At 34.8% G+C, this 25,851-nt stretch overlaps 2 protein-coding genes across 5 annotated transcripts in view; one reads left to right on the forward strand and one right to left on the reverse strand.

Annotated features, from left to right (window-relative positions):
* The window catches only part of LOC126757426 (uncharacterized), a 93,023-nt gene that overhangs the window by 46,865 nt on the left and 20,307 nt on the right, over window positions 1-25,851 (forward strand). For all 4 annotated transcript variants that reach the window (XM_050471327.1, XM_050471328.1, XM_050471329.1 and 1 more), the window contains 4 exons: window positions 6,451-6,500; window positions 9,055-9,103; window positions 21,254-21,470; window positions 21,618-21,684. In XM_050471327.1, the coding sequence (XP_050327284.1) occupies window positions 6,456-6,500; window positions 9,055-9,103; window positions 21,254-21,470; window positions 21,618-21,684 (378 nt within the window). In that variant the 5' untranslated portion in view covers window positions 6,451-6,455. The remainder of the gene's footprint in view (window positions 1-6,450; window positions 6,501-9,054; window positions 9,104-21,253; window positions 21,471-21,617; window positions 21,685-25,851) is intronic.
* LOC126757429 (apolipoprotein D-like) lies at window positions 18,757-19,892 on the reverse strand. The gene is made up of 5 exons (XM_050471336.1): window positions 19,832-19,892; window positions 19,657-19,771; window positions 19,459-19,589; window positions 19,107-19,288; window positions 18,757-19,050 (listed from the first exon to the last, which is right to left on the reverse strand). The coding sequence occupies exons 1-5, from the start codon at window positions 19,837-19,839 to the stop codon at window positions 18,890-18,892; spliced, it is 597 nt and encodes a 198-aa protein (XP_050327293.1). The 5' UTR covers window positions 19,840-19,892; the 3' UTR covers window positions 18,757-18,889.

Raw genomic sequence — 25,851 nt, forward strand, 5'->3', positions numbered from 1 at the left:
GCAAGATCTGAAACCACTTGACTACCAGAATCGTCGTATGTTCGTGAATTGGGCTGAGCAACAACTTGAAAATGATTCGGATTTTCATCAAAAAATCATCTTCAGCGATGAGGCTCATTTCTGGCTGAATGGCTTCGTCAATAAGCAAAATATGCGTTATTGGTCAGGCAGCAATCCACACGTACTCCATGAATCACCATTGCATCCCGAAAAAATTACGGTTTGGTGCGGTTGTCATTTGTCCGTACTTTTTCCTTAATGATCAAGACCGGCACGTCACTGTGAATAGGAATCGCTACCGCTCAATGATAACCGAATATTTTTGGTCCGAATTGGATGATATGGACTTGGACAATATGTGGTTTCAACAGGACAACGCCACAAGCCACACAGTGAATGTCACTATCGATTTATTGAAAACCAAGTTTAGTGAACGTGTTATCTCACGAAATAGACCAGTCAATTGGCCCCTCGTTCGTACCTTTACACTATTTCCTCTGAGGCTAAATCAAGTCTATGGTCTATGCCAATAAGACACCGAACGTGAAATTGCGTATATTTGATAACCGTCCAAAATTGGGTTCAGCTTCTGGACTCCTGCAAGCGAATGTACTTTTACAGGAACCAAGAATATTACTACCAATCTCAAACCTATCCCAAACCGTGTTTTTATTTAAGAACATTTTTGTAGCGCTCTTATTAAAAAACCCATTACTATATGATCTGACCATGACACTATAACTCTTGGATAAAAATATGTTGCAAATTTTGTGACGATATCTTGTCAAATAAGAAAGTTTTCCATACAAGAACTTGATTTTAGCCGTTGAGTTTGTATGGCTGCTACACTTTATAGTTGCCCGATCTAAATAATATATACGGAGATTGTCCTTGCCCTAGAAAATAGTCTACGCTGAATTTTGTGAATAAAATTTCTCAAATAAAAAAGTTTTCCATACAAGAACTTCATATTGAACGGTCAGTTTGCATGGCAGCTATATGCTATAATGGTCCGATATCGGTGGTTCCGATAAATAGGTTTCTTAAATAGGCAAGAGAGTATGCGAAATTTCAATTCAATATTTCAAAAACTATGGTACTAGTTCGCCTAGTACCATTATAAAGCAGTTTCATCAAGTATAATCTGTTGATGTACATACATACATAGTAACAAGAAAAAATATTTTCACACCTCAAACTGACTGCTAACAAATTGGTAATTGGAATAAAAATTGTCCAAACAAACCTAAATATTAGTTTCTACCATTCCAAGCACTTCCAGCCTATGCTGCTCCCGATAAATTTTTCTTGTAAAAATAGAGCAAACCATAAAAGGTAATGTAAGTGACAAGAATACACACAAGAACAGAGCACAGGGGCACATGCAACAATTGTCGACAGCCAATGGCTTCAAAAAAGGGTCGCCATGCACACACAGACATTTACACAAAAATATAGTACAATACAAGCGCTTTAAGTTACCAAGAAAACTTGCTGCTTTGCATAGGCATCAGCAGACATAACAAAAAAATAGAAAAGAAAGAAGCAGAAACACCAAAGTTCAAGCGCTAACTGCAGTGACAACTGCCACCAGCTACTACTGTGTGTCTGTCTGCTCGGCGCCGCATCGTGGCTTTCTCCATGCGCGCGCACATACCGGTAGGTGAAGTAGCAGCAAGAATGAAATGAGATTCATTGGCCATTGAAATATTCTTTATTGCCAATACACAAAGGAATATGAACATTTTCTACATTTCTGCCATTATTTTTAGACTCTGGCGTTATTGTGTTTTCTCTTCTAAACTATTTAATATGCAAATTTCGTATTATCCATCATAGAAGAAGGAGGTGAAGAGTGAGCCGATTGCTTCAGTGTAGTGGCTGTTTGGTGTTGATAAGCCAACCGACTTAGCCGAGTCGCATGATCGGTGCGGTCAAATTCGTGCTCTATGCTACAAAATAAACCAAGAAACTCGATTTGCTTTTTATGTGCCACTCTTTTGCATGTGTGAGTGTGCATTTGTGTTTGATCTTTTGTTGGCCACGGCATCGGGGTGAAGAAAGTTTGAGTTTTACATAGAATTTGTGCGCGAGTAAGCCGATTTTAATATGGTCATGTCTGTATTGCATGTGATTGTTATTCTTTTTGCTGTTGTTAAACGAAAAGAGAAATTTTCATATTTCATATTGTGTTGCCACTATATCAACAGTAGTTTAAAGTTTCTTCAGTACAGAAATATTTGCATAAACGTGCGTCAGGCTGCTAATACTTATCTTAATGTTAAAATTGGCGACCGTTTGAACTAAGGGCATCTTATATAATATGTAGAGTGAGAGGAGTGATGTTTTTTGTTGTTATATTATTTATTTTTTTTTTTATTAATAATGAACTTTAATGAACCAAATATGTACCATTTTAGTCAACCAATTTTTACCATTTTTCCACAAGAGACATTACTTCAACAGTGCAAAACTTTTCTGGTTTCTCGGCAAAAAACAGTGATAAGTAATTTTCGCAGGCTTCTCTTGCAGAAAACTTTACTCCATTAAGGGAGTTCTGCATTGACCGAAACAAATGGTGGTACGATGGTGCAAGGTCAGCGCTATATGGTGAATGCATCAAAACTTCCCTGCCAAGCTCTCGCAGTGTTTCCGAGTCATCAAAGATGTGTGTTTTCTGGCGTTGTCTTGATGGAAGACGAAGTTTTTTCTGTTGATCAGTTCTGACCGTTTTTTTCGATTGCTTGCTTCAATCTCATCAGTTGTTGACAGTGAAACGTAGAATCAATCGTTTGACCAGGCTGGAGCAGCTCACAGAGGATGATTCCTTTCCAATCCCACAAACTACTCAGCATAACCTTTCGAGGCATCCATCTTGGCTTTGCGACCATTTGTTGAGCTTCACCACACTTGGGCCATGATCTTTTTCGCACATTATTGAACCAATTTTCGTCTTTTGTTGTTCACTTCAGAAATGGTTCGATTTCATTTTGTTTCAGCAAAGAATCGTAGATGTTAATTGGGTCCATTAAATTTTTCACAGACAATTCATGTGCAGCCGAAGTTAACGTTTTTTCATGTTTTTAGTTAAATATGCTTAAAATCTCACCTTTCCAATACTATATGGTATGACAAAATATGATTGTCAGCACTGGAGATATACGACTGCAACGACATCTATTGACAAAATACGAAAAGATTTTTTCGACTACCATATATGTATATGGAGCACAAACTAGAGCCAATACTATATTATGTGCAGGATTTATAACCCCGTGACTTTTTACATTCCTGCTGATAGTTATAACAAGTGCTACTATTAGCTGGAAAATACTTTATCTTATATTAAAGACTTGAACTTGCATATTGAAACCTCGCCACATTCTATCAACGATTTCGATCGTTTATAGAAAAAAAGTAGTGGAAGAAGAAAAAAATAATATAAGCCACTGTAACCCAAAATCTTCTAAAAATGTGCAGCCTGTCTTATTTCAAAGTCAAAGTTGCAAAGCGAACTTTAACCTTAGTGAAGCTTATGAATGAGTTTTTCTCATAATCATGTTTTTTGAGTTGGTGTAATTCCTACAGAGCCCTAAAATTTAGCCATAGGCATATCATTTTTTACACCCACTTGTCGCTATTGCTCGATACCCCTTAACTACTTTACTTGGATCACCAAAAAAAAAATGAAAATGTGTGAAAAATTCATCCTTTTACCTATTATACATAACCGAAAAAAAATCCCAAAATAACAGTAAGTTTTCTAGCCAACAAGGCTCTTAAATAACTACTTCTGGTTATGAAAATTATTTATTATTAAAAAGTATGGGCGAAAAGCTTCTTTATTGCCAAATATCTATCTTAAATGTCTGAAATATGTCAAAATTACCTCTTTAGGGGTTTCAGCTGCGATATAACTTAGGTTTTTTCCGTACAGCTATAATTATAGTTTTAATTTAGCTAAACACACATTAGTCACCACCATGTAAACATTTAGATTATGTAAATGCATGTCAATACTGAGTCATAAATCCTTCAAACCGACAACAGAATTTAAATAAATTACTACATGCATTTAATGGCGATAATATAACTTAATTATTTAAGTGCTTTCTATGCACGATTAAAAAATTTAATGATTTTTCCATTCATTATGCTTAAATTTATTGCATAACTGAAGTCTATTGATTTCGTTAAAATCTTTATAAAAAAAACTTTGTTCAAAATTGTAAAATTTCTACAGCGATTTATCATCGTTAATGCATTTATTTCCACAGACGGAGTCACAGACGGTTAATTAAGATTTAAAAATAGTCGCAGCTAATGTTGCAATCACTGGTGGCGGACATTGCGGACCTAGACCAACACTTTGACAACGTCGCTCGTGTTTTAGTGCAGCGATTTACTTTATGTTGTATTTTTTTCTTTAGTCTCTTAGATAATGCTTGTATTTTACTCTGGTGACATTTTCGGTGTAATTAAGACGTGACAAATATCGCATGTGAGAAAATTGTTTGTATGTGCTATATGTAGATGTACAACTGCTTAAAATATATGAAACATTGCGCACCACTTTAGTTTGCCCGAAAATGCTTGTGCTTTTAGCCGGCAGTCATTTTTGCATGCAACCCATTGACAAAGTTTGCTCCTTCGATGTGGCATATTTGCCATGTATCATTTGCGGTCTGTGTTTCATGTTGGCATTGCTGGTCAATTGTTATTTCTTCTTTTCGCTTTGCTGTCATCTACTGGCCTTTGGGCAATTTCGCGCAGTTGCTTCGTTGGTTTATTGCACTTTTTTTCTGCCTCTATTGTGCTATTCATGAATTTTGGTGGTATTTTTTTGTTGTTTTGTCTATTACCTTCGATTTGGGTCAATTGCTTTTGCGCTAATTTATCACCGAACCACAGAAATTAAAAAAAGGCTTTGAATATTTTTGCTAACCAAAAGATTTGATATCAGCAGGCTTTGGTTGCCGATTGCAAATACAATTGTTTGCATGTATGCATGTGTGCTTGTATGTGTTGTGTGTTTCGTTTAATTCAAAAATTGTGTTGTTGTTGTTTTTTTTTTAGAAAATAAATGATAGAGGTTGTTTGTTGATTGAATTTTGACAATTTCAAACGGCGACCGATAATGAGCAGAGTATCGCGGTATGTACAAAAGACTGAAGCAACGAACTTTTACCCTTAACATACATATTTCATAATTTGAGTAATTTCTAGTTAAAGCTTCAATAAGATCTGATAATTAATAATATCTGAGTATATATTAAGATATCTGTGTATGTAATTGTATTTTAATTAATAGTATATAGTATTATACAAGAAAATTAATTATTGGCATTTTAAAGATTTTAGCTTAAATGGGATTTAGGTTTTATATTTTATTTATTTTATTATCATTTTACATTTCATATTTTATGTTTAATTTTTTTATATTTTATGTTTTATTTTTAATATCTTATTTTTTATTTTTTACTTTTTATTTTTTATATTTTTTATTTTAATTTTTTTTTTTATATTTTATTTTATTTTTATTTTTTTATATTTTATGTTTTATTTTTAATATTTTATTTTTTATTTTTTATATTTTATTTTTTATTTATTATATTATTATTATTTTATATTATCTTTTATTTTATTTTTCATACTTAATGGTTTTTATTTAAAATTTTCCATTCTACAATTTATTTTTTGCATTTTATTACACCTTAAAAAAACTTCTTTACCACTAATATAATTTTTAGCAACAATAAGCTTAGTAATTACTTATACATTGTCCAAAAAATGGCGGAAAGATTTAATTTACGCTCAACCAAGCTAAGAAATTAAAAATACATTAACTGCTGAACCACACCCTTCATGCTTAAGACGACTTCTCGTGCCGAAATGCGATTATTTTTAAAGTACTTCGCTTCAAACGCTTCTGCGATATTTTTTTCTTGTTTCTATTCTTATTTTTGGTTTTTCTTTTTTTACTCCGTCGGTGTGCCATGCATGAGCTGCCAATTAATTTCGGCTAATGCCACAACCACAAAAAGTGTTAATGAGCGGAGGGGAAGACTTGTCTTTGATGTACATATGTATAGCATCTGGTTCAAAATTATATATCGCTGTGTTACTGTCTTTGGTTTGCGTCTGCTGGCCATGAAACGGTTATTCGCGGAGCATTGAAATAATGCCAAAATTTGGTTTGAGCTGGGGTGATGAGAAAATGGTTTGCAAAAAGCCATTTTGTAACAGAAATCCAATACTCTAAGGTTAAATAATAGTTTACTTTGATTTTTTTTCTGTTGTACAACTTTTTAGTTTAGCAATTGAGAGGAAATATTTTCCTCATATTGAATTATGATACCCAAATTATTTTTAAAAATAAAAAAATTTATATTAAAAAATATTTTAATAAATTTGTGTTAATATTAATCTTTATCTCTTCTTTTTTTGCAGCAAATATGAAGCCATTCACACAACTTGTCTATGCGGCACTGCAAATAATCGTGAGTATTTACCTTAAGATCTATTCTCGCTTAAACAAGAAAACTTTTTGAAATTAGTTTTATAATTTAATCCGATATGAAAATAATAAATAAAGTAAAAAAGCTTAGAACTATAAGCATTTACAGGAAAAATATATGATCTTAAACAAAAAATCATAAAAACTTGGCCTTTAGCTTCTATCTTTTTGACCTCAAATAACCATAACATAACCAGTGACCCGCAAACAAATTCAAAATCGTCTAATAAAAATATTCAGCACACAAAATTTTTTTCTTGTTTATTGCAAATAAGTTTTTATGTGTGTAAATTGCCATACGGCAACATCATGCGGTATCATGAAGTTCGCTAGCCAGTTCTGCTTGCATTGACCTCAGAGGGTTAATTGATATGTGCCACATATTCCTTCAGATTACCAGCATTATAAAATTTCGCCACCTTCTGTGCAGTTGCAACATTGCATCCATTCAAATTATCTGTAAGCTAGCCATGCACACACTCACACACACTTGCATGTGGGAATCCACACAGAAGCGATATTTTGCGAAACCCTGCACTCACCACACATATCACATGTATGTTTGTATGTGTGTATGCAGAACTTTGTTGCAAGAAAAGCTAATTTCAGTAGATTGCAGTAATTTTGGCGAAAGTGCCTATACCGTTAGTTAGCAACGTGGGAATGCAATTTTACACATCTTCCTTATTGCGAATATTCATTTTGGTGGTTAATGGTTTTAACTGAAGATTTGCAATTTTTACTTCACTTGCTTGTGCTGTGCATTGCGATATTCTTTCCGAAATTCCTGCGGTTTTTAACTTGCGGTAAAAATAGAAAATTAATTAGCTAATTTTCGGTCAACACGTTGAGTTTATTTAATGACTAGTTTTTAGGTGAGGAGTACTCATGGGAGTTGAAAATCACTTCTCAGCGAATATTGAGTTAACAATAATATTAATTCATGATTAACTAGTGTAAAACTAGTGCTAAAGTGGTACATATGGCTATTTTCAAAAAAAAGAAAGGTTTTCGGCTAGAAAATTTTATTTTTAATTATTTTTCGACCTTAGTTTTATTATTGAAGAAGACAAATATTTCTGCGGTTATAAAGAGTGATCCAAGTCAAGGCTCCCTACTTTATTAGTGAAAAACTTCAAATTTAATTGGGAATGTTTATTATCATTCGAAAGAACATTCTTTGGCATTTATGTTTTGAAGATTATCTCTTTCAAATATTGGTCGCGGCTACGTCTCAGATGGTCCATCCGTTGAGATTGTCTTTACAGTCTTTACACTTTACATATCCGAACAAGAAAACGTTTAACGGTGTGATATTCCACTATCTTGGTGGCCAAATGGAAAATTATCTGTTTAAGTTAAGTTTGTTATAAGATTACAGTATCATAAGTTGGTAGCAGCATGAGAGTATACAAGGTACGTTCCAAAGTAAACAGGACTTTTTGAATCTAGCGCCCCCTCGTGGCGCCATCTGTATGTCGACTGGTGCGTTAGACTCTGCTATCATTATCGATTGTCCAGTGACATTTCATGACATTTCATCTATTGGAAGTAAAGTTATTGCGTTTTAAGTGTCAGTATGTTTGTGTTATCGGTGCGAAAATGAGCTTCGAACAAAGAGCAAACATTAAATTTTATTTTAAAATTGGTAAAACTTTTACCGAAACGTTTCAGTTGATGAAACAAGTTTATGATGATGATTGCCTATCCCGCAGCAGAATGTAGAGTGGTTTCAACGTTTTCGAAGTGGTCGTGAGGACATGAATGACGATCACCATGTGGACCAATCAGAATCCGTGGTCACCGGAAATTCCATCGAAACTGTGCGTGAATTCATCAAAAATCAGTCGAAATCATCATTGAAATTCATGGAAATGAAATTGAATATCTGCAAACCATCGATTTATCGCATTTTCACCGAACATTTGGGCTTACGAAAGGTGTGTGCACGGTTTGTTCCGCACAAATTGACTGACGACCAAAAATTGCTCAGAATCCAACAAAGGACGATTATTTGACCAAAAATCACATTTTAACTATTAACCACTCCCCGTATTCACCTGATATGGCACCGTGCGACTTCTTCCTTTTCGGAAAAATGCATTTGCCCACGAAAGGAAAGCATTATGCAGACGCAGAGGCCATTCAAAATGCTTGCACCGGCATACTGGAGGCCATACCGGACAACGAGTTAAAACGCTCGTTCGACATGCTTTTGGACTGTGAAAAAATGTTGCATTGAAGCATAAGGAGACTATTTTGAATAAAATAAATTGATTTTGCCGAAAATTCCATTTGTTCTGTTTTTTTTAAAGTCCTATTTACTTTGGAACGCACCTTGTACATAAAAAATTCCATTCCAAATGATGTTTACTTTAAAGTATTCATTATTACACTTTAAAAGTAACCATAACATTATAGTAAGAAATAAAAAGCTTATGCAAATATTAATTTGTTGCTTTCATTCATCATTTACTTACATATAGACTATACATACAAACATTGTAATAATTATTTATATTTTCTCTAATTTCTAGACAATCGCCACTTTGGTTACACATGGCGCACAAATACCAACAGCAACGAGTAAGTGAATTATTTTAGAAATGCAAATGATAATTGTACAATATGAATAACGCAGAAAAAATAACAATAAGTGAAGTGAACCAATTGATTAACTACTAATTCAGATTGAAAGGAGAATTGGTATAAGAGTGCTCTATGGTAAAGAGGTTTGTAGTACAAACAAACACATACATAAATTATATTACATTTTTCTTTCGATTGGATTAATATAGAAAATATTAGATTTGTTGAAAAATAGTTAGAGGAAATGAAAGGCGAACTGCTTAGTGCCTTACTTAAATGCTTGTTTATCTAGAAAGTAAGGCACGTTGATTGAATGGATTTCATCGATAAATAATTTCTAGAACAATTAACAAACATGTATGATAATTCAAACTGTTTTTCTCTTTAAAAAATAAATTTAAGTAAGAATTGTAGAAGTTTAAATTTTGAAAAAGGCCTTATTGTCGTAGACACCGCGTACGGGGTTATAGCCGAGTTTGCAACAGCGCGCCAGTTTTTTTTTCTATTTGGCTGTTTAGCGCCAAATGGAAATTCCCAGTGTAGCAAGGCTCTTCTCCACCTGGCCTTTCCAAGGGAGTGGATGTCTTCCTCTTCCTTAGTCGAATACTCTCAGAGCTGGTGTATTTTCATCCTTTCGAGTGTGTAGCCGCTGTCTCTTAATTCGCTGTCTATCAAAGTCGTCGTAGTAGCAGGACGGGAATATGGCAATGAAGAACTTATAGAATGTGGTAGAATGATATCAATATCATTGGTGTACGCCAACAGCTGTACACACTTATAGAAGATTGTACGTGCTCGATTCAGCTCTGCAGCTCGAATTATTTTCTTCAGAAGTATATTGAAGAAGCCGCATGATAGGGTGTCGTCTTGTCTGAAACCTCGTTTGATATCGAACGGTTCGGCGAGGTCCTTTCCGATCCTGACAGAGCTTTTGGTATTGCGCAACGTCAGTTTACACAGCCGTATTAATGTTGCAAGGATAGCAAATTCAGGCATAGCGTTATTTAGTGCTGAAAAATGCTCATACGCAATAAGATAATAAGGGTAAGCATTTTCTTTTGCCATGACAAATAATACTCTGACGGTTACTTTACTTTCGAAAGGCAAAGGCAAAACTAAAGCTTACTGAAAATTATTTATTGAAAATGTGAACATCCCCTACAACTCAATTAGTGACAAAACTTATGAAGGTGAAACTGGAATAAACTGACAGCAGAATATCAATTTAGTTTTAGTCCAAGTTAATATTCTAAAATCTGGTGATGAAAACAGTTTTCTTTCAAAATTCTCTCAGTTATCATTCCTCGTTAGAAGAAAATGTTGCCGAAACAGACAGGTTTTCTGAAATCACATTTTCTTTCGATTTTTACTCATCAGATCTGTTGTCTTAAATTTTCCAAAACCAAATTATGTATATAATTTTTGGTTGATCGAGGTTCGAGTATATCAGTGTTGCACAAAAGTATTTCCCAAAGTAACTACAAAAGTTTGTGGATTAACAACAAACGAAGTCGTTAAGATTTAAAGGCTCATAATGTTAAAATACAGAAAAATAAGAAAATAAAGAGAGAGAGAGAGAGATAATTATAAAAGCAGGTAAGACGAAGCTGATAGAATTTTTTCATCCGAAAACTTCTTTGGAAAGGTGCATATTGCGTGAGGTTTGGAAAAAGTTGGGAAGTTTCTAAGTTGGTGCCACTTCTTGTCCCTTTATTGAGCTTTAGTGAGACGTAATAAGTGGAATACATATTAAATTTTTCAAAAACGTTCTCACTTACTCTATTCATTCAATTTAAGATAGTTGCGACTAAAGTATTTAAGTATATTTTAGATAAATTTAGGTCAGATTTGATATTGATATCACGTCGTAAAAGTACGTGGCTGCAGGTACTGACTAAGCTGGTATTCATCTCAATTTAGTTTGAAAGGAAATGTATTTGACAAAAAAGAATCAGTAATTGATTATTTTAGGCTTGATAATTTGATTTGCCAATGTATTTAAGTATATTTTAGATAAATTTAGGTCAGATAATAAATTTTTTTCTGGCTAATTTTAAAAACATTAGTTAATCACTCGGTAAAAGACTGAAATTGCAATACAAAAAGGATTAAAAAATCGCAAAAAATATGCACCAAACAGAGTTCATATTAGTTGTTGTTGCATTTGCAAATAAAATTACAGCAATAACGAGCGTAAAAATGCGCATAGCTGACTCCAGCCGGCGTGAATGTACGAGCGCTCTGGTTGCGGCGCATGAAAGTGAATGTGTGGACGGCGCAACAAAAAGCCAGCGAAAAGCAAAAACAATTCAAAACTTGTTAAACAAAAAATTTATTCGAAATACAAGGCAATTGTATGTGGAGTAGACACAAATGCATGTCTAACGGTAGCGGTTGCTTACAAGTATGGCTGTGTAATGAGTTATGTGAAAAAAATGCAAACACATTTTTTTGTACTTTTTTCTACATTTTTTCCAAATTTTTCGCTTACCCCATTGCATACTTTTTAAACTTTTTATATTTTGTGAATATTTTTCATATTTTTGAAATAAAATTTTGTTTGTCTTTGCCGACTACGCCTTAATTTTATTTCAATTACAAGTATGCTCTGCAGGCAGCTTTTGTTTTCGGTGTTTTCGGGGTGTTTTGCTTTGTCACCCACACATTCGCTGTTTTCGCATACTCCCGCTGGGTCATGTTACACCCAAAAAATTTATTCGCCTTTGTGGCTTTCACTATTTTGCAATAACGCTTTGTTGTCATTATTTGACCGCCGTCACACACAATAACATGCCACTGCAATATGCTCGCACATGCGCCGCTGCTTGTGTGCTGATTTACTTGTTGGCATTAGCAAATTGTCGCAAATTTCAATTTCGTAAAGAAAATAATTTGGAAACGAGTTGTTGTTAGTTGAGTTGTTGCTATTGCACAGTGGCGATAACAATTGTCAAATTGCTGTCCAAATGACAAACGCTTTGTTGCGAACGGTTGGTGAGTAAACAAACACTTTCAATAAGTTGGTGGAATATTGTTTATTGTAGATAAGAAATGAGATTAGCAATGCTCTGTAAGTGGGTCAAGATAATGAGGTGCACTACCAATGTAGTATGTATGTATGGATAAGCTTGTAATAAACGAAGATATACACTTTAATTGCAACCCTTCAGCGTCGAATAATATATTAAAAAGATCATTCGAGAATATTGAATCAGTAAATACTGAAGTGCCCATTAAATTTTTCACTACTGACTATCTTACAACCTTTGCAGTGAAAAAATCAAAAAATTTCTTAAACGTTATTTTCTTGTTGATGGGTCTTTTTATCACGAGAATGGAGAATACAATACATATCTTTTGCAAAAAAGTACTTTGTATAGTAAATTCAAAAGTTAGTGGAAAAAAACTAAGTATTTGGAGCTTAAAAGCTTCTATAATTGTGCAATTAAATTAGGAAGAGATAGTGAGAGGGAACTAGAAGAAAAAGTGAGGATTAGAACTTCATTTAGTACCCGTAAATTGTAAATGAAACGTAAATAATTTAATTATTCATCAATATTTATTTTGTTGCCTTCAAAGTAGCGGTGGTGCATTATCCTCGGGTAAAATCCATTAATTGTTCTTCCACAATTTCGGCCGTTTTCGATAGATGTTCTCACGAAAACTCCTCAATACTGCCAAATAAATCTTCTTATTGACCGTTTGTCTCTTCGGAACCTATTTATGATACACCAAAGCACGAATATCGACAAAAACAATGAGCACAACTTTGATTTTTGAGCGGCTTTGGCGTGTTTTTTTTGGTTACGGCTCGTTTTCCCTCCATTCCCATAATTTATGACATACAGTATTTAGCAGTTTTAATGCTCTCTCATGAATGTGGGATCGGACTTTGTACGATCAAGCATGTCCAAAGGGACTTGTTTACCGTACTCTTATCGAAAAAAAATTCAGCTTTATCAGGACGAGTCGAGCAAGAACGTTTTATACGCAAAATATCCACCAAAATCATTCGACTGGACTCGCGAGAGAAGTCAAGCTCTCTTGCCATCTCTCTAAGGCTTGTCTGACAATTTTCATGAACAATATTCTTCACTACAACTGAATCATCGTAAGCCTTTTTCAACATTCGAACCGATTCTGCTCACGAAATTTGGTTAGAAATACAAAAATTGAGACAAATTCTTTGTTCGATATTTTTATCCTATTAAAAATTTAAAAAATGTGGAACAAAAATATATTCCAAAAGCGTGGAGAGCCTGGTAACTGTGAAGCACTTGATCCAGCTAGAAAAGCAACACCCTACAGTGAGACTCCGAAAAAGAGGAAATTTATATGCCTCCGGCCACTTGTAGGTACGGATATTTAAACGACGAAAATGTTATATTGTTAGCTGCGTTTCTGTGGTGTTAATCCCTGACTTGCTCATTAAGCAAGCAAATGTTGCATGGATGGAATATGGGTCGCACATGTCAATTACAATTTAAATTAATGACATAAAACTCTAGTAAGAGTAGCTGACTAATTGGCTGACATCCCAGCTGACAAAAACTCCATATAATGACTATTGTAGAAGCTGTCAGGAGAAGAAGAAGATGAGATTATACTATAAATCATCTTCTATGCAAATGTCGAACGTATTGTACTAAAGAACTTTATCAGAAGCACAGGGTGGTTCAAAGAGGAAGCAATTGAGTTAGAGGGTTTTAGTACCTGTGGTTTCACAATGGGCCTCCTAAAGTGCTAGGTGTGTAGTCAGACAGTCATACTACCAACTTGCCTACCCAAAAATGAGTGTTTTGTATTTCAGCTTGAACACAAATAATTAAGTGGAAAAGGAAACACTACTTGAAAATCGTCGTGCTTGCAACAGCGAAATAGCAGAGGATCTCAATATCTATTATAGATCTACTCAACGAATTTTGGTGAATTTTTGGGTGGGAAGTGGGTTAATTCGAATAAGAGCGAATGGCGCTCCAAAAATGTGTCGCAATCGAAAAAAAACCAAAATTCGCTGCAGGCACTGAAGACCATTTCAGCTCTTTAAGGTCAAAATATATGCCTTGACAAGTGTAAAGAAAATTGGGTTAATCGTTTGAATGCTTGTATTGACCCCAAAAAGCCTATATAACCTACAAACTAGGTTTTGTATTAAGACACGTGAAAATTTGGTTTTTTTACTTAAGTAGATAACCAAAAAATTTTTTTTAATATCATATTTAAATTATTCCATTTATTACTTTTCTTAATACTTTATAAGTAATTAAGTTAAGACAGATAATCTTGTGCTACATAGTACGAATGTATATAGGAACCCCTTCAACTCTTTCTATAGAGGCTTACGCTGTCAAATAACACTAAACTTTTATATATACGTACATATATAGTCTTAACTGCAATAGTCTCCGATGAAACTTAAGCCTAACTACCTAACTCAACCTAACCTCAACTTTAAGCTTTACATTGTTGATTAGCATGAAATTATAAAATCTTTTGCAACTAATACTTTTAGCAACAGGATTTAGATACCAAAAGAATGGTAAGAGAAATTCCAATTTTATAAACACACAACTATACATACCATATAGTGTCTGCAAATACACTAAGCTAGTGGTGTGTAAAAAGTCGTGTGTGAGAAGCCTTTATTCAGCAAATACTAAAAATTCGCTTTGGTCATCGGATTAAGCGGAGTTAAATTTATGTTGCCATGAGCTTAGAGAAACATACATATGTATATATATACGTGGAGCTATGTGTATAGTACATATGGTACATACACAAGTACTTGACATATACACGCACACGTTAATGCGCTTGCAGCTTCGGCTGCGGTTATGGTTAATAAACTTAATCAGTCTAAAGAAATTGCAGAATTATAAAGTGGATAGCTGAAAAAAGTATAACATGTGGCATGCAACTTGCTGAGTTGCCGCACATATAATTTTAAAGTCATGTAATACCACAAATTCAACGCGTTCAACAAGCTGCTGGCAAATGTTGCGGCACTGTGTACTATGAGGCTATGAGCGTAGAAGCAGCTGGGCGGCGAACATAGAAGGCGCTTGCCTGCGCCGGGATGCTGTGTTGCCATTTTTATGACATCACAAAAAACTTGCTGACGGCTGCAAATGCAACTGCCACAGCGCCTGCGTCGTCGTCTGCTCCTTCGTTTGCTTTGTCTGCGCCTCAGTCGGTGTCTCGCCGCAAAGCAGTGCCGTGTGTGCGGATAAAGCAATTGGTTAGGGCGTGCGCATGAAAAAAGCGCTAGAAAAGCAGTTATGTCGGTTAGAAACTAGAAAACTGGCGATCATGAGGGGCATGAACTTGCCATCATAGAATAGTTTTAACTTCTAGCGTCACCTCCGGTGTGGCTAGGCGGGGGAAAATGCAACAAAGCAGCTACGCGCAGAATTCGCAATAGAAGATGTAGCAGTAGGCTGGCTCGGTTACTCGCCACAGCGGCAGTGGCAGCTGTGTACGCCAGCTGTGGCCTGCACATAGAAGCGCTTAAAAGACATTGCACTTTGGGTGCAAAAATAAAAAGGGTTCAGTGAACTTGACAACGGCATTTGTGGCAGCAATGCTGAAATATGGGCACACATACATACATATTTACGTAGGCTATTCGATTGCACGGCATACGGACTGTGACTGCATCAGGCCGGAAGCATTAGTGGCGCAGTCAGCGGTTTGTAGTTTATTTGAATCGGTGGCAATAAGCGATCTGTGTTGCGTTGTCTTCACAGTGCAACGATATTGACCAGCAGTAAAGCTATGTATATATGTAAGTGTATTAGGCAAATGGTGATGTCTGTCTAATGGTTGTAGTTATTTATGTGACTTCTAAATTACCACTTTTATTGATCGTTAGTATGAAAATTGTTTACAATTTGTCTTGTTGCATGTTTGGATGGTTTGTAGTGCGAAAACTGCTATCTGCATATAATATTTTTATGATGTTTGAAAATTTATTTAAATTATTTTTCATAAGTTACAAAATTTTTTTGTTTTTATGTTTTTTTCAGGGTCTTTTTTATTTAATTTACTAGTTTTTAGTATCAGAGGCTAAAAGACACTAAAAATTAGGGATGGGGGAATACAGAGTTGGTTAATATCCGGAAAAAATATAAGTTCAATGTTCGGATGTTTAAGCTTTGATCTTTTTCCGAGCTTTCGGCCAAGTTTCAGATGCTGAAAATTAGCGATTGTCGAAAACCAATTTGGAAAATACGCAGAAAAAGACATAAGTGCGAAGTTTTTCGGTTTTTAAACTTTTCAGAGCTTTTGTTTAAGCCTCAGATATTAAAAATTAGGGATGGTCGAATACCGAGTTGGTCGATATCTGGAAAAAAATATGAGTAATTATGATTTTCGAATATCAAGCTTTGAGCTTATTCAGAGCTTTCGGGCAAGTTTTAGATATTAAAATTTAGGGATTGTTGAAAACCAAAATGAGATAAGTGCGAAGTTTTTCGGTTTTTAAACTTTTCAGAGCTTTCGTTTAAGCCTCAGATATTAAAAATTAGGCTTGGTCAAATGCTGAGTTGGTCGATATCTGGGAAATAGTATAAGTGCGATTTTCGGATGTTTATGTTTTGAGCTTTTTCAGAGCTTTCGCCCAAGTTTTAGACTAAAAATTAGGAATTGCCGAAAAACAATGCGCTAATTATGCAGGAAAAGAGATAAGTGCGAAGTTTTTCCGTTTTTAAGCTTTAAGCTTTTTAAAGCTTTATATGTCAAGTTTTTAATTTTTTTTTTGTGTTAAAATTTGAGCTTTTTCAAATTTTTAGTATGTGTTACTTTCTAAATCGAATATAAAACTCTTAAGAGTTCCAATAATATTAAATTAATAAATAATCCAGAGTCTTTTCAAGTCTAAAAGTTTAGTTGGTCTTTAGTTCGTGATCTACACTATGCTAAAAACTTCTGTGAACAAATTTATAACACACAATTGTTTTATTACGCAATTTCATATAGATGAACTAATATTTCGTATTTGTGGAACCTTAACCAAGCCAAAGGTGTTGGGCAAAGGCGGCACGTCGCTACCACGATAATCGACGAACCGCAACGGCTGTGCGACCGGCTGCGCGACTCAAATGTTGTGCAACAGGAAATCAGCATTGACTTAACCGCAGTTGCAACCAATCAAAAGGTTCTTACTTCTGGCACCATAGCGCTGCACGAGTGGGTTCAAAGAACTTTCTTGGCCCACACAGTTATGCCATTTGTGGCATGCCACAGCGCATGATACCTTTTCGTGAGCAAAATGTTGATGCGACAGTGTTTGTTATTGTTGTGTTTGCAAGTACGAGTAGACTTTTTTCTACTTGCGGCAAGCTCAACAAACATGCATATTTTCCTGGCAACTCACCTTTGGTTGCTTCTATATGCTTGTCTCTGGCGGCTTCGGTATTTGTTTCTGTCGCATCTTACAAACGCTAATCTCGGTGATCTTTTGCCATAGCAAGTCTGGCTGTGGTCTTTTTTGTGTGCTGGCTGTGTACCTTAAATTGCCACAATGTGTCGCAGTTGGCATGCCATAACAAGTTCAGCTGCTTCTCAGTTAGGCTGCTTCTCAGTTAAACTTCTTCTTAGTTAGTCTTCTTCTTCTTGTTTCTCTAACATGTACTCCAGTCTTATTTGCTTCCGCGTTTTTGTATGCGCAATTCTTAGCTTCTCGAGTTCCTTCAACTTGTGCCTCTGGCATTGGCTTGTCTCAATGTCATGAACGCTGTGCGCGTCGCCAGCCGTGGATGCACCTCTAATTTTTGCATAGCTACATACACATACGTACTGTCATATATATTTGCAGAAAAACTCGCATGCTTTAATTAGGTGTCTGCGAGTGACTTTTTAATGCATTATATATGTTTCTGCAGTTGTCACATACTATGAGTCAGAGAGTTGACGTATTGAGGTTAGGTTCAAGTTTAATGAACAAACAAAACAATTTTTTAAGTAAATAAATATTTGGAGGTAGTCGTGTTGGCATTTTGTTAGACTATGCTCTTCGTGATTGAAGCGAAATAGTTGAGAGCGTCAATAATTACTCCTGTATATAATTTATTTGCCGATTAGAGATGGTACAATATGGCTCTGGTAGTGAACGAGAGCAAGACCAAATATCTCCGGCCATCAAACAAACAGTCGTCATATTCGCCATTTGGCTCCCAAGTCACTGTTGGCAGTTCTAACTTTGAAGTCGTAGATAATTTGGTCTATCTTGGAACCAGCATTAACACCAACAACAACGTCAGCCTCGAAATCCAACTCAGAATAACTCTTGCCAAAAGGCTCTTCTTCGGACTGAGTAGACAATTGAAAATTAAAGTCCTCTCTTTACGAACAAAGACCAAATGCTACAAGTCACTCATCATGGACGATGAAAATATCTAATAAGTCGACGTTAGGGGGTTCGAAAGAAAGGTTCTGCGGAAGACGTATGGTTATTTGCGCGTTGGCAAGGGCGAGTATGGCATTCGATGGCATTCGACTTGGCTATACTTGGAATTTTCAATTGGCGCCAAACAGCGAAAAGGAAGAACGACTGGCGCGGTGTTATAAACTCGGCTATAATAGCGTAAGCGGTGTCTACGCCAATAAGGAAGAAGAATAATATTCTTACTATATTAAAAAGTACAAACCAATTTATATTCGAATTTCATTGCTTCGATTTATTTGACTGACATTTTGTATACATAAAATAATGCCAAAATAATACTACACGTTCGAAATTTTAGACACATTTGATTGTCACATAAAGTCACATTCTCCAGGCCTTTACGCGCAACCGTCACCATCGGCTGCAGCAGCTTGACATCCGCTTTGGTCGGTGACAACCAATGGGCTAAGGGAAACACCGTTGGAAGTCAGGACATCTTTAGCTTTCGCGATAAGTTCGGCAGATGGGTTTTGCTCACGGGTCAAGATCCAAACAACAACTGTGAATAAAAGAATATAAATATATTTTGAAGAAACTAAATCTAGTAGTACATACGGCTATGTGAGTCGTCTTGTGTCGGTTGACAAGAGTAAACAACGCTGTAATTGGTGTAATCGGTGGACAAAACCCAATAATTGCTTGATACATTGTAGGCAGGACTAACCGGGAAGGTAACTAGCAACTTAGCATTCTCGACCACCACAGCATAGCCAACAATGTCAGAGGTTTGGTCGGTGCTAAATAAAAGGGAAATTTAAGAAATAAGTATGAAATCAGTACATATGTGCCATGTAGGCAAAATAGATGCAATTTAGGTACAAATTGGGTACAAAATCTATACCTAAATAGGTTCAAATAATTTTCATAATTACATATGAAACATTTATTACAAAATTATGTTACTCACGTTGCCTCGATCATGCTGTTCACCACACCCACTTGACCATTGTCCTTGAGCGTATATTCAGCCTTTACACATTTACCGTTAGCCTCGAAGTATACAGGATATTTGGCATATTCATACCAGGAGCCCAAGTACTGTAATATCCATTGAAGAAAATAAAATAATTTTTCTAATAAATTTTTACTACAAGTCACTACTTACCGCAGCCACATCGAAATCTGGTTGTACCTGCACATTGCAGGGACAAGCACCGCTAAATTGCACTTGTGCTTGAGCGATGCCGAAGAGCGCCAAGGCTACGATTGCTAGAATAGTTCTGAAAATATGCAAAATTAAATAGTAATGGTTTTATCTTCGAATGTTCTTCGCCACTTACTTTTGCATACTGACAACTTTTGTGTTCTCTTTACAATGTGAGAATAATGTTTAGTTTGCACTAACACTAGCTTTTTATAGGAAATGGAATGACTTTTTTCTCATAGCTAACGATGTTTGTTTGCATGTTGACGAAGCACAGTGTGCTATGGTGGGCAAAATTTTGTTGTTAGAATTAATTGTTTTTTAAGTTTATTTTAGTATGGTTAATATATACATAGGAGAAGTTTATGTATACATTTTTCGGTGTTTAAGCTTTGAGCTTTCAGAGCTTTCAGTTAAATTTATGATAGTAAAAGTTAAAATTTTTTGAAGATCGATATGGCCGAAGTGAGGGAAGAATAAATGGATTTTTTTTAGATCTTAAGCTTTCAGCTTTTCTGAAACTTTCAGGCAAGCTTTTCATATTAAAAATTAGAAGTTGTAGATCAATATGGGTGAAGTGAAGGAAAAACAAATGATTTTTTTTGGATCTTAAGGATTTAGAACTTCAGGAGCTTTCAGTCAAGCTTTTTATATCAAAAATTTGTAGTTGAGGATCGATATGGACGAAATGAGCGAAAAATAAGTGCGCTTTTTTAGAATTTAAGCTTTGATCTTTCCGGAGCTTTTATTCAAGCTTTTGATATTAAAAATTAATAGTTGAAGATCGATATGTGCGAAGTCGGCGAAAAATAAGTGCACATTTTTTTTAATCTTAAGCTTCACGCTTTTTCGAAGCTTTTAGTCAAGCTTTTGATATTAAAAACTAGTGGTTGAAGATCGATATGGACGAAGTGAGGAAAAAATAAGTGTGCTTTTTAAATCTTAAGCTTTAAGCTTTTTCGAAGCTTTCAGTCAAGCTACTGATTCTAAAAGTTAGGGATTATTAAGGACCTATAATTTAATATTTTTTTATTAGTTTTTCTTGTGTAATGTTAATCATTACTTACTATATTTTCTGATTAATATTTAGACTCACTAAACAAATATCATGCCCACTGTATATGCACTCTTTACAACTTATCTCTATTATTATTTATTGTACTTTCACCCAATTACTCTCGATAACCAAAGCCATTGTTCGAATGTTCGAAAATATTTGTTTTTAAAACTAACATACCGTTGCTTGTAAAATTTTCGATTTTTGCACTGGAGTTTTCTGATAGTACACATAGTTTATGTGTTACGCTTATAATAATTTTATAATTAATTAATAATAATTATTATTTTAATAAATTTAATAATTAATTATAAAATTATATTGTTATCAAAAGTTTAAAAAAAAATATAATACTTCAAAAAATTCTTAGGTTCAATAAAAATTTTTTAGAAAATTTATTGCAAGCTATGTGAATTTTTTTTGTATTTTTTTTTAACTATTTCAAATTATAATATTTACACCCGCTCCTAAAATATTATAATTTTTTTCAATTTCTTACAGAAGAAGCCCTGTCTGAATTGGATGCCGCCGCTGAAGCGTCCGATTCCATCTCCACATCGAAATCCAGCATTGAGCCCACAGTGCGAATAAAGTGTTTGAGCGGTTCCATGTTGATAACCATCAAAGATGCACCGTTAAATCATGAGACTGGCCTATTTAGTGGCATGATTTATCCTAAGGGGCTGTCGAAGAATTCGACATGTCTTACCGAGTACAGGTGAGTAAAGTGTTCTCAGAATTTCAGAATATGCGTAGCTAAACTGGTTTTTCGTTAAAAAAGTTTAAATATGTTGAAAAAGTGTAATGAATATGAAAAAGAACACTACAAAATGTCAGTTCTTTAAGAAATTATTTCTAATTTTAGGGATCATGATGGCCCATTGAGATACAAGTTACCGTTACGCAGTTGTAATACCATGCCACAAGAAACGGTAAGTGAAGAATGCTGAATAAAATATATGTGAATAATAAAATTAGTGGATAGTGGCGAAAAAGCGTTGCCACATTAATTTTTTTTATAAATTTGAAATATTCAGTTTTGATGAAATTTAATTTTTTTTATTTAATTCTTCTTCTTCTATATTTAATATTGAATTTTCGTTACGGGTTACCATATCTTAGGAAAAATAGTCTTTTAATTAGCAGAAAACGGCTTACTTTAGTAGTGTTACTCATATATGTATGAGCATTAAAATTTGAATAAGGAAACCTATGAAAATTATCACAAAAAAAATTTATTTGTTTTATATTCGTTAATCTAGATAAAAATCTTTATCACTCTAATTGTATTTTAATAATTTTTAATAACAAATTATGTAATTTATTGATAATGAAATACCATTATTATGGTGCCTTGCAGAACGATTATTGCTTTGTCAGCGTGTTATATTCGTTATCTTATCAAATGCGCGAGCCACATGCGCTGTTTGTTTGTTTATAAAATGCTTGTTTGTTTTCATTTTCATTTTGCTACTTTCTCTGAACATAACACTGTAATTATATTTACTTGAATTGCCACAAACAACAATTGTAGATACAAAGGAAGTGTCTAGTGAATAGTTTATCTTTGATTTCGATTTTTCATATTTGTTTTTACACTTACCTAATTGCCGATAAGACACTATTTCCTTTCACTTGAACTTTGCTGCACTCGAGAATACTGTCTGCCATGCGTGCTTATGTACTTAAATTTGAAACTACGCGATTGTTATTCACTTAGTTGTATCTTCAAGTAGACATGACTTTGCAATTTTCAGTACAAACATATGTAGATGAAGATATTTTAATTAAAAAAGATATGGTAGAAGATTCGAGACATTTAGTCACCTATTTATTTTTAATTTTCAGCATTTTAATTTTTAGAACTCCAAACAACATTCCTTGAAGTTTTAGGATTTCGAAATAATTAATTTTTTTTGTTTATTTACAACTTTTTATACATTTACTGTGCAATCACTCTAATTTTCGCATTCACTATTTTGGGATCCCGAATCGATGACATTTTTTTAGTTCATTTGAGATGTTTTTCGCATTAAATGTTTCGGGATCACAACTTAATGACATTCCGTCATGTTTTAGGATTCCGATATAATTAAATTTTTTTGTTGATTTAAAAAAAATTTCGTGGTCAATGCTCCGGGAGCCCGAGGGGATGATATCTTTTAGTTGATTTTTGCATTAAATATTTCGGAATTCTGAACTAAGGAAATTTTTTTCTTAATTTAAGACATTTTTCGAATTCAATGTCTCGGGATCCCGATTTAATGTCACGTATTTTCGGGATTCTGAACTAATGACATTCCTTCATGTTTTGGGATACCAAAATAATTAATTTTTTTGTTAATTTAAGATACATTTCGCATTCAATGATTCGGTATCCCCACATTTATTGTTGTGCGATCATGATTTAATGACTTTTTTTATTGACTTAAGATATTTTTCGCATTCAATTTTTCGGGATCCCGAATGAATGACATTTTTTGGATGGCAATTAGTTTTCTCATTCAATGTCACGGGATCCCGATATAATGTAAAGTATTTTCGGGATCCCGAAAATCCGGATATGTCGCTTTTAGTCTTTTAGTAGGGTGTTATGAAATTTTCTAATAGTTTTGAAGGCTTCAAGCCTAACACTCGACCAAAGTCAGCGTATTCATTATATAAGGTCTATATGAAGATATGAGGCCAAATCACTACTTGAAATTTTAACTAATTTTATTGAGGTATCTCGTTCTTCAGTCAGATGTATGTGTATGAAATAAAGTAAGCTGACTCTACTTATTTTTTTCACGAAATGAGAGAAATATATTATTGGTCAGATGAGAATTACCACCGTTTGTACTAAATTTTTAAAATTTTAATTAAAACTGGACCTGTGTAAGAGACCTATTTGTTTGAAAAACTCATTAGACATTTTTACGAGTATATTAGTCCTCAAAACATATTTAAAACGTGGCTATTAGAAACTATTAGTACAAAAAATCAAAAATAACCCTCAGTATTCCATTTTTTTTGTAATTGTTTGTGCCATTGACCCCTTTGTATATTTCTATGCTGTAATGTTTATATTTTTTTCTTATGAATGTCATTCAAAACTATGCCATGATTATAGCAAACTACATATTATGCACCCACTGTACATATTTTATACATACATATGTATATAGTATAAGCATAAGTGAGCTCTTTATGACTAACAGAGCTTCAAAATAATGACTTAATTGTCCACATGTTCTATTGTGTATATATGTATGTGCTCAGTGGGACAAACAGTGATGCGACATTTACAGTGTCAGTGACTTTGACCTTCATTGATTAAACTTGAACTCTTTGTCATACAGAGATCGAGAGAGAGAGACATATAAAGAGAGTTCACAGAACGTTAAGAGCAATAGGGGCCACACATTGACTAACAAATTGTAATTAAATGTGGGAAAGATTTAATGTCAACAATGGAATAGAGTGGTGTGTGTGCGTGTGTTTACATACAAACATATTAAAATAAATTGACTTGGCTTTTGTGTAGAGAAAGATGTAAATCTCAAATTGCAGCGTCCTCGGCCATCTGTGAATTAATGTGAGTATTATATACTTGTATGTGTGTCTTCCGTAGTTACAACAGCACATGTTTACCGTAATTAAATTGTAATTATAGTAAGCATGCGAAAAGTCTCAAGCTGCGACTGTTGACTATAGTTAGTGTTGATAACAACAACAACAGCTGCAACAACGTTAGATAACGTTAAAAACAATAGATAACATTAACAAAATCTAACATGGCGAAAACAATAACTAACGGCACACCATGAACTTGATGGCAAGTGTCAGCACCTTCGCATGCGCCTGCGCCGCTTCGCCAACTCATTGACTCCGCTGACTTGCGTTGACTTGATGCTGACAAGGAAGTTAACTTGACTTTTGTGACGCCGTAAGCATAGCTATGTAAAACCGTGCAAAATTTGATTACTTTCAACTACGAAATACTTAAAATAATAGTGTGTGGAAGGTGAAAAATAGAGGGGATACAGAAAGAGAGGAAGAGGTAGAGGAGATCGCTTTAAGTTTACTTAGCTCTTTAATATGCGTTGTACATATGTATAACGTGTGTTCCAAGTATAGGTACTTTTTCAATAGCTTTCGCGCTTCGCTCAACTTATCGTCAACATAATCGGCCTACTGAGCATACTATTCGCAATACCTTCACCCATTTTGAGACCTAGCATTCATTATTGTATAATATTCGATCGAATAGATCACTTCCAGCACGCAGTGAAGAAAATATAACAGCCGTACCTGAGAGTGTATACAAAGACCGTGGAGAGTCGATTCGGCGCCGAACGCAGCACCGCGGACAGACGCATGGAACGGCTTGGCGCATTTTAGGTCGATATCTCAAATTGAAAGCGTAGAAAATACAGCTTGTGGACTAACTGAAACCGTTCGACCTTGCCAAGTGACATCGCTTTGCTCTATGGGCCCTTAAAAAGTTCCAAGAAGATCAGACGTTTTCGAGCCAAATTTTGTTCAACGATGAGACCTATTGCTGGCTCAAAATGTATGTAAGCAATCAAAATTGCCGCATTTGCGATGAGTCATTGGATTTATTGAGAGAACACTTCGGTGAGCAGATAATTTTACGTTTTAGGCCGATCGATTGGCCTCCAAGACCGTGTGATATCACACCACATATTATAGTGATAATGATCCAATTTAGGTCAAACATGGACAGCTTTGCTTGATAACTTCTTATCCCCTATCGTAAATAGTGGAGTGGAGCAATCGATTTTCACAATCATCTCATCATGCGAATTTTTCACCTCCATTATTAGGAACAGACAATAATCACTCTGTTCGAGATCCGGACTTTATGGTGGATACGTAAGAACCTCCCAAACAAGATAACGGATCTTCAGGCCACCTACTATGAATATGTCCTGCCTGGCCTGATGGAAAACAATGCTTCTCCTTTAGGCAAAGTTGGTCTCTACCGGTTCATTGCTCTTTCAGACGGACGGTACAGGTCCGAATTAAGAGGTTCGCTAAAGAGCTGCCGCTCATAGTGTGTGATTCCTTGACGATCGCATCAAAAACATCCCAAA

This window comes from Bactrocera neohumeralis, chromosome 4 (assembly GCF_024586455.1).
Source record: "Bactrocera neohumeralis isolate Rockhampton chromosome 4, APGP_CSIRO_Bneo_wtdbg2-racon-allhic-juicebox.fasta_v2, whole genome shotgun sequence".
Classification (NCBI taxonomy): domain Eukaryota; kingdom Metazoa; phylum Arthropoda; class Insecta; order Diptera; family Tephritidae; genus Bactrocera; species Bactrocera neohumeralis.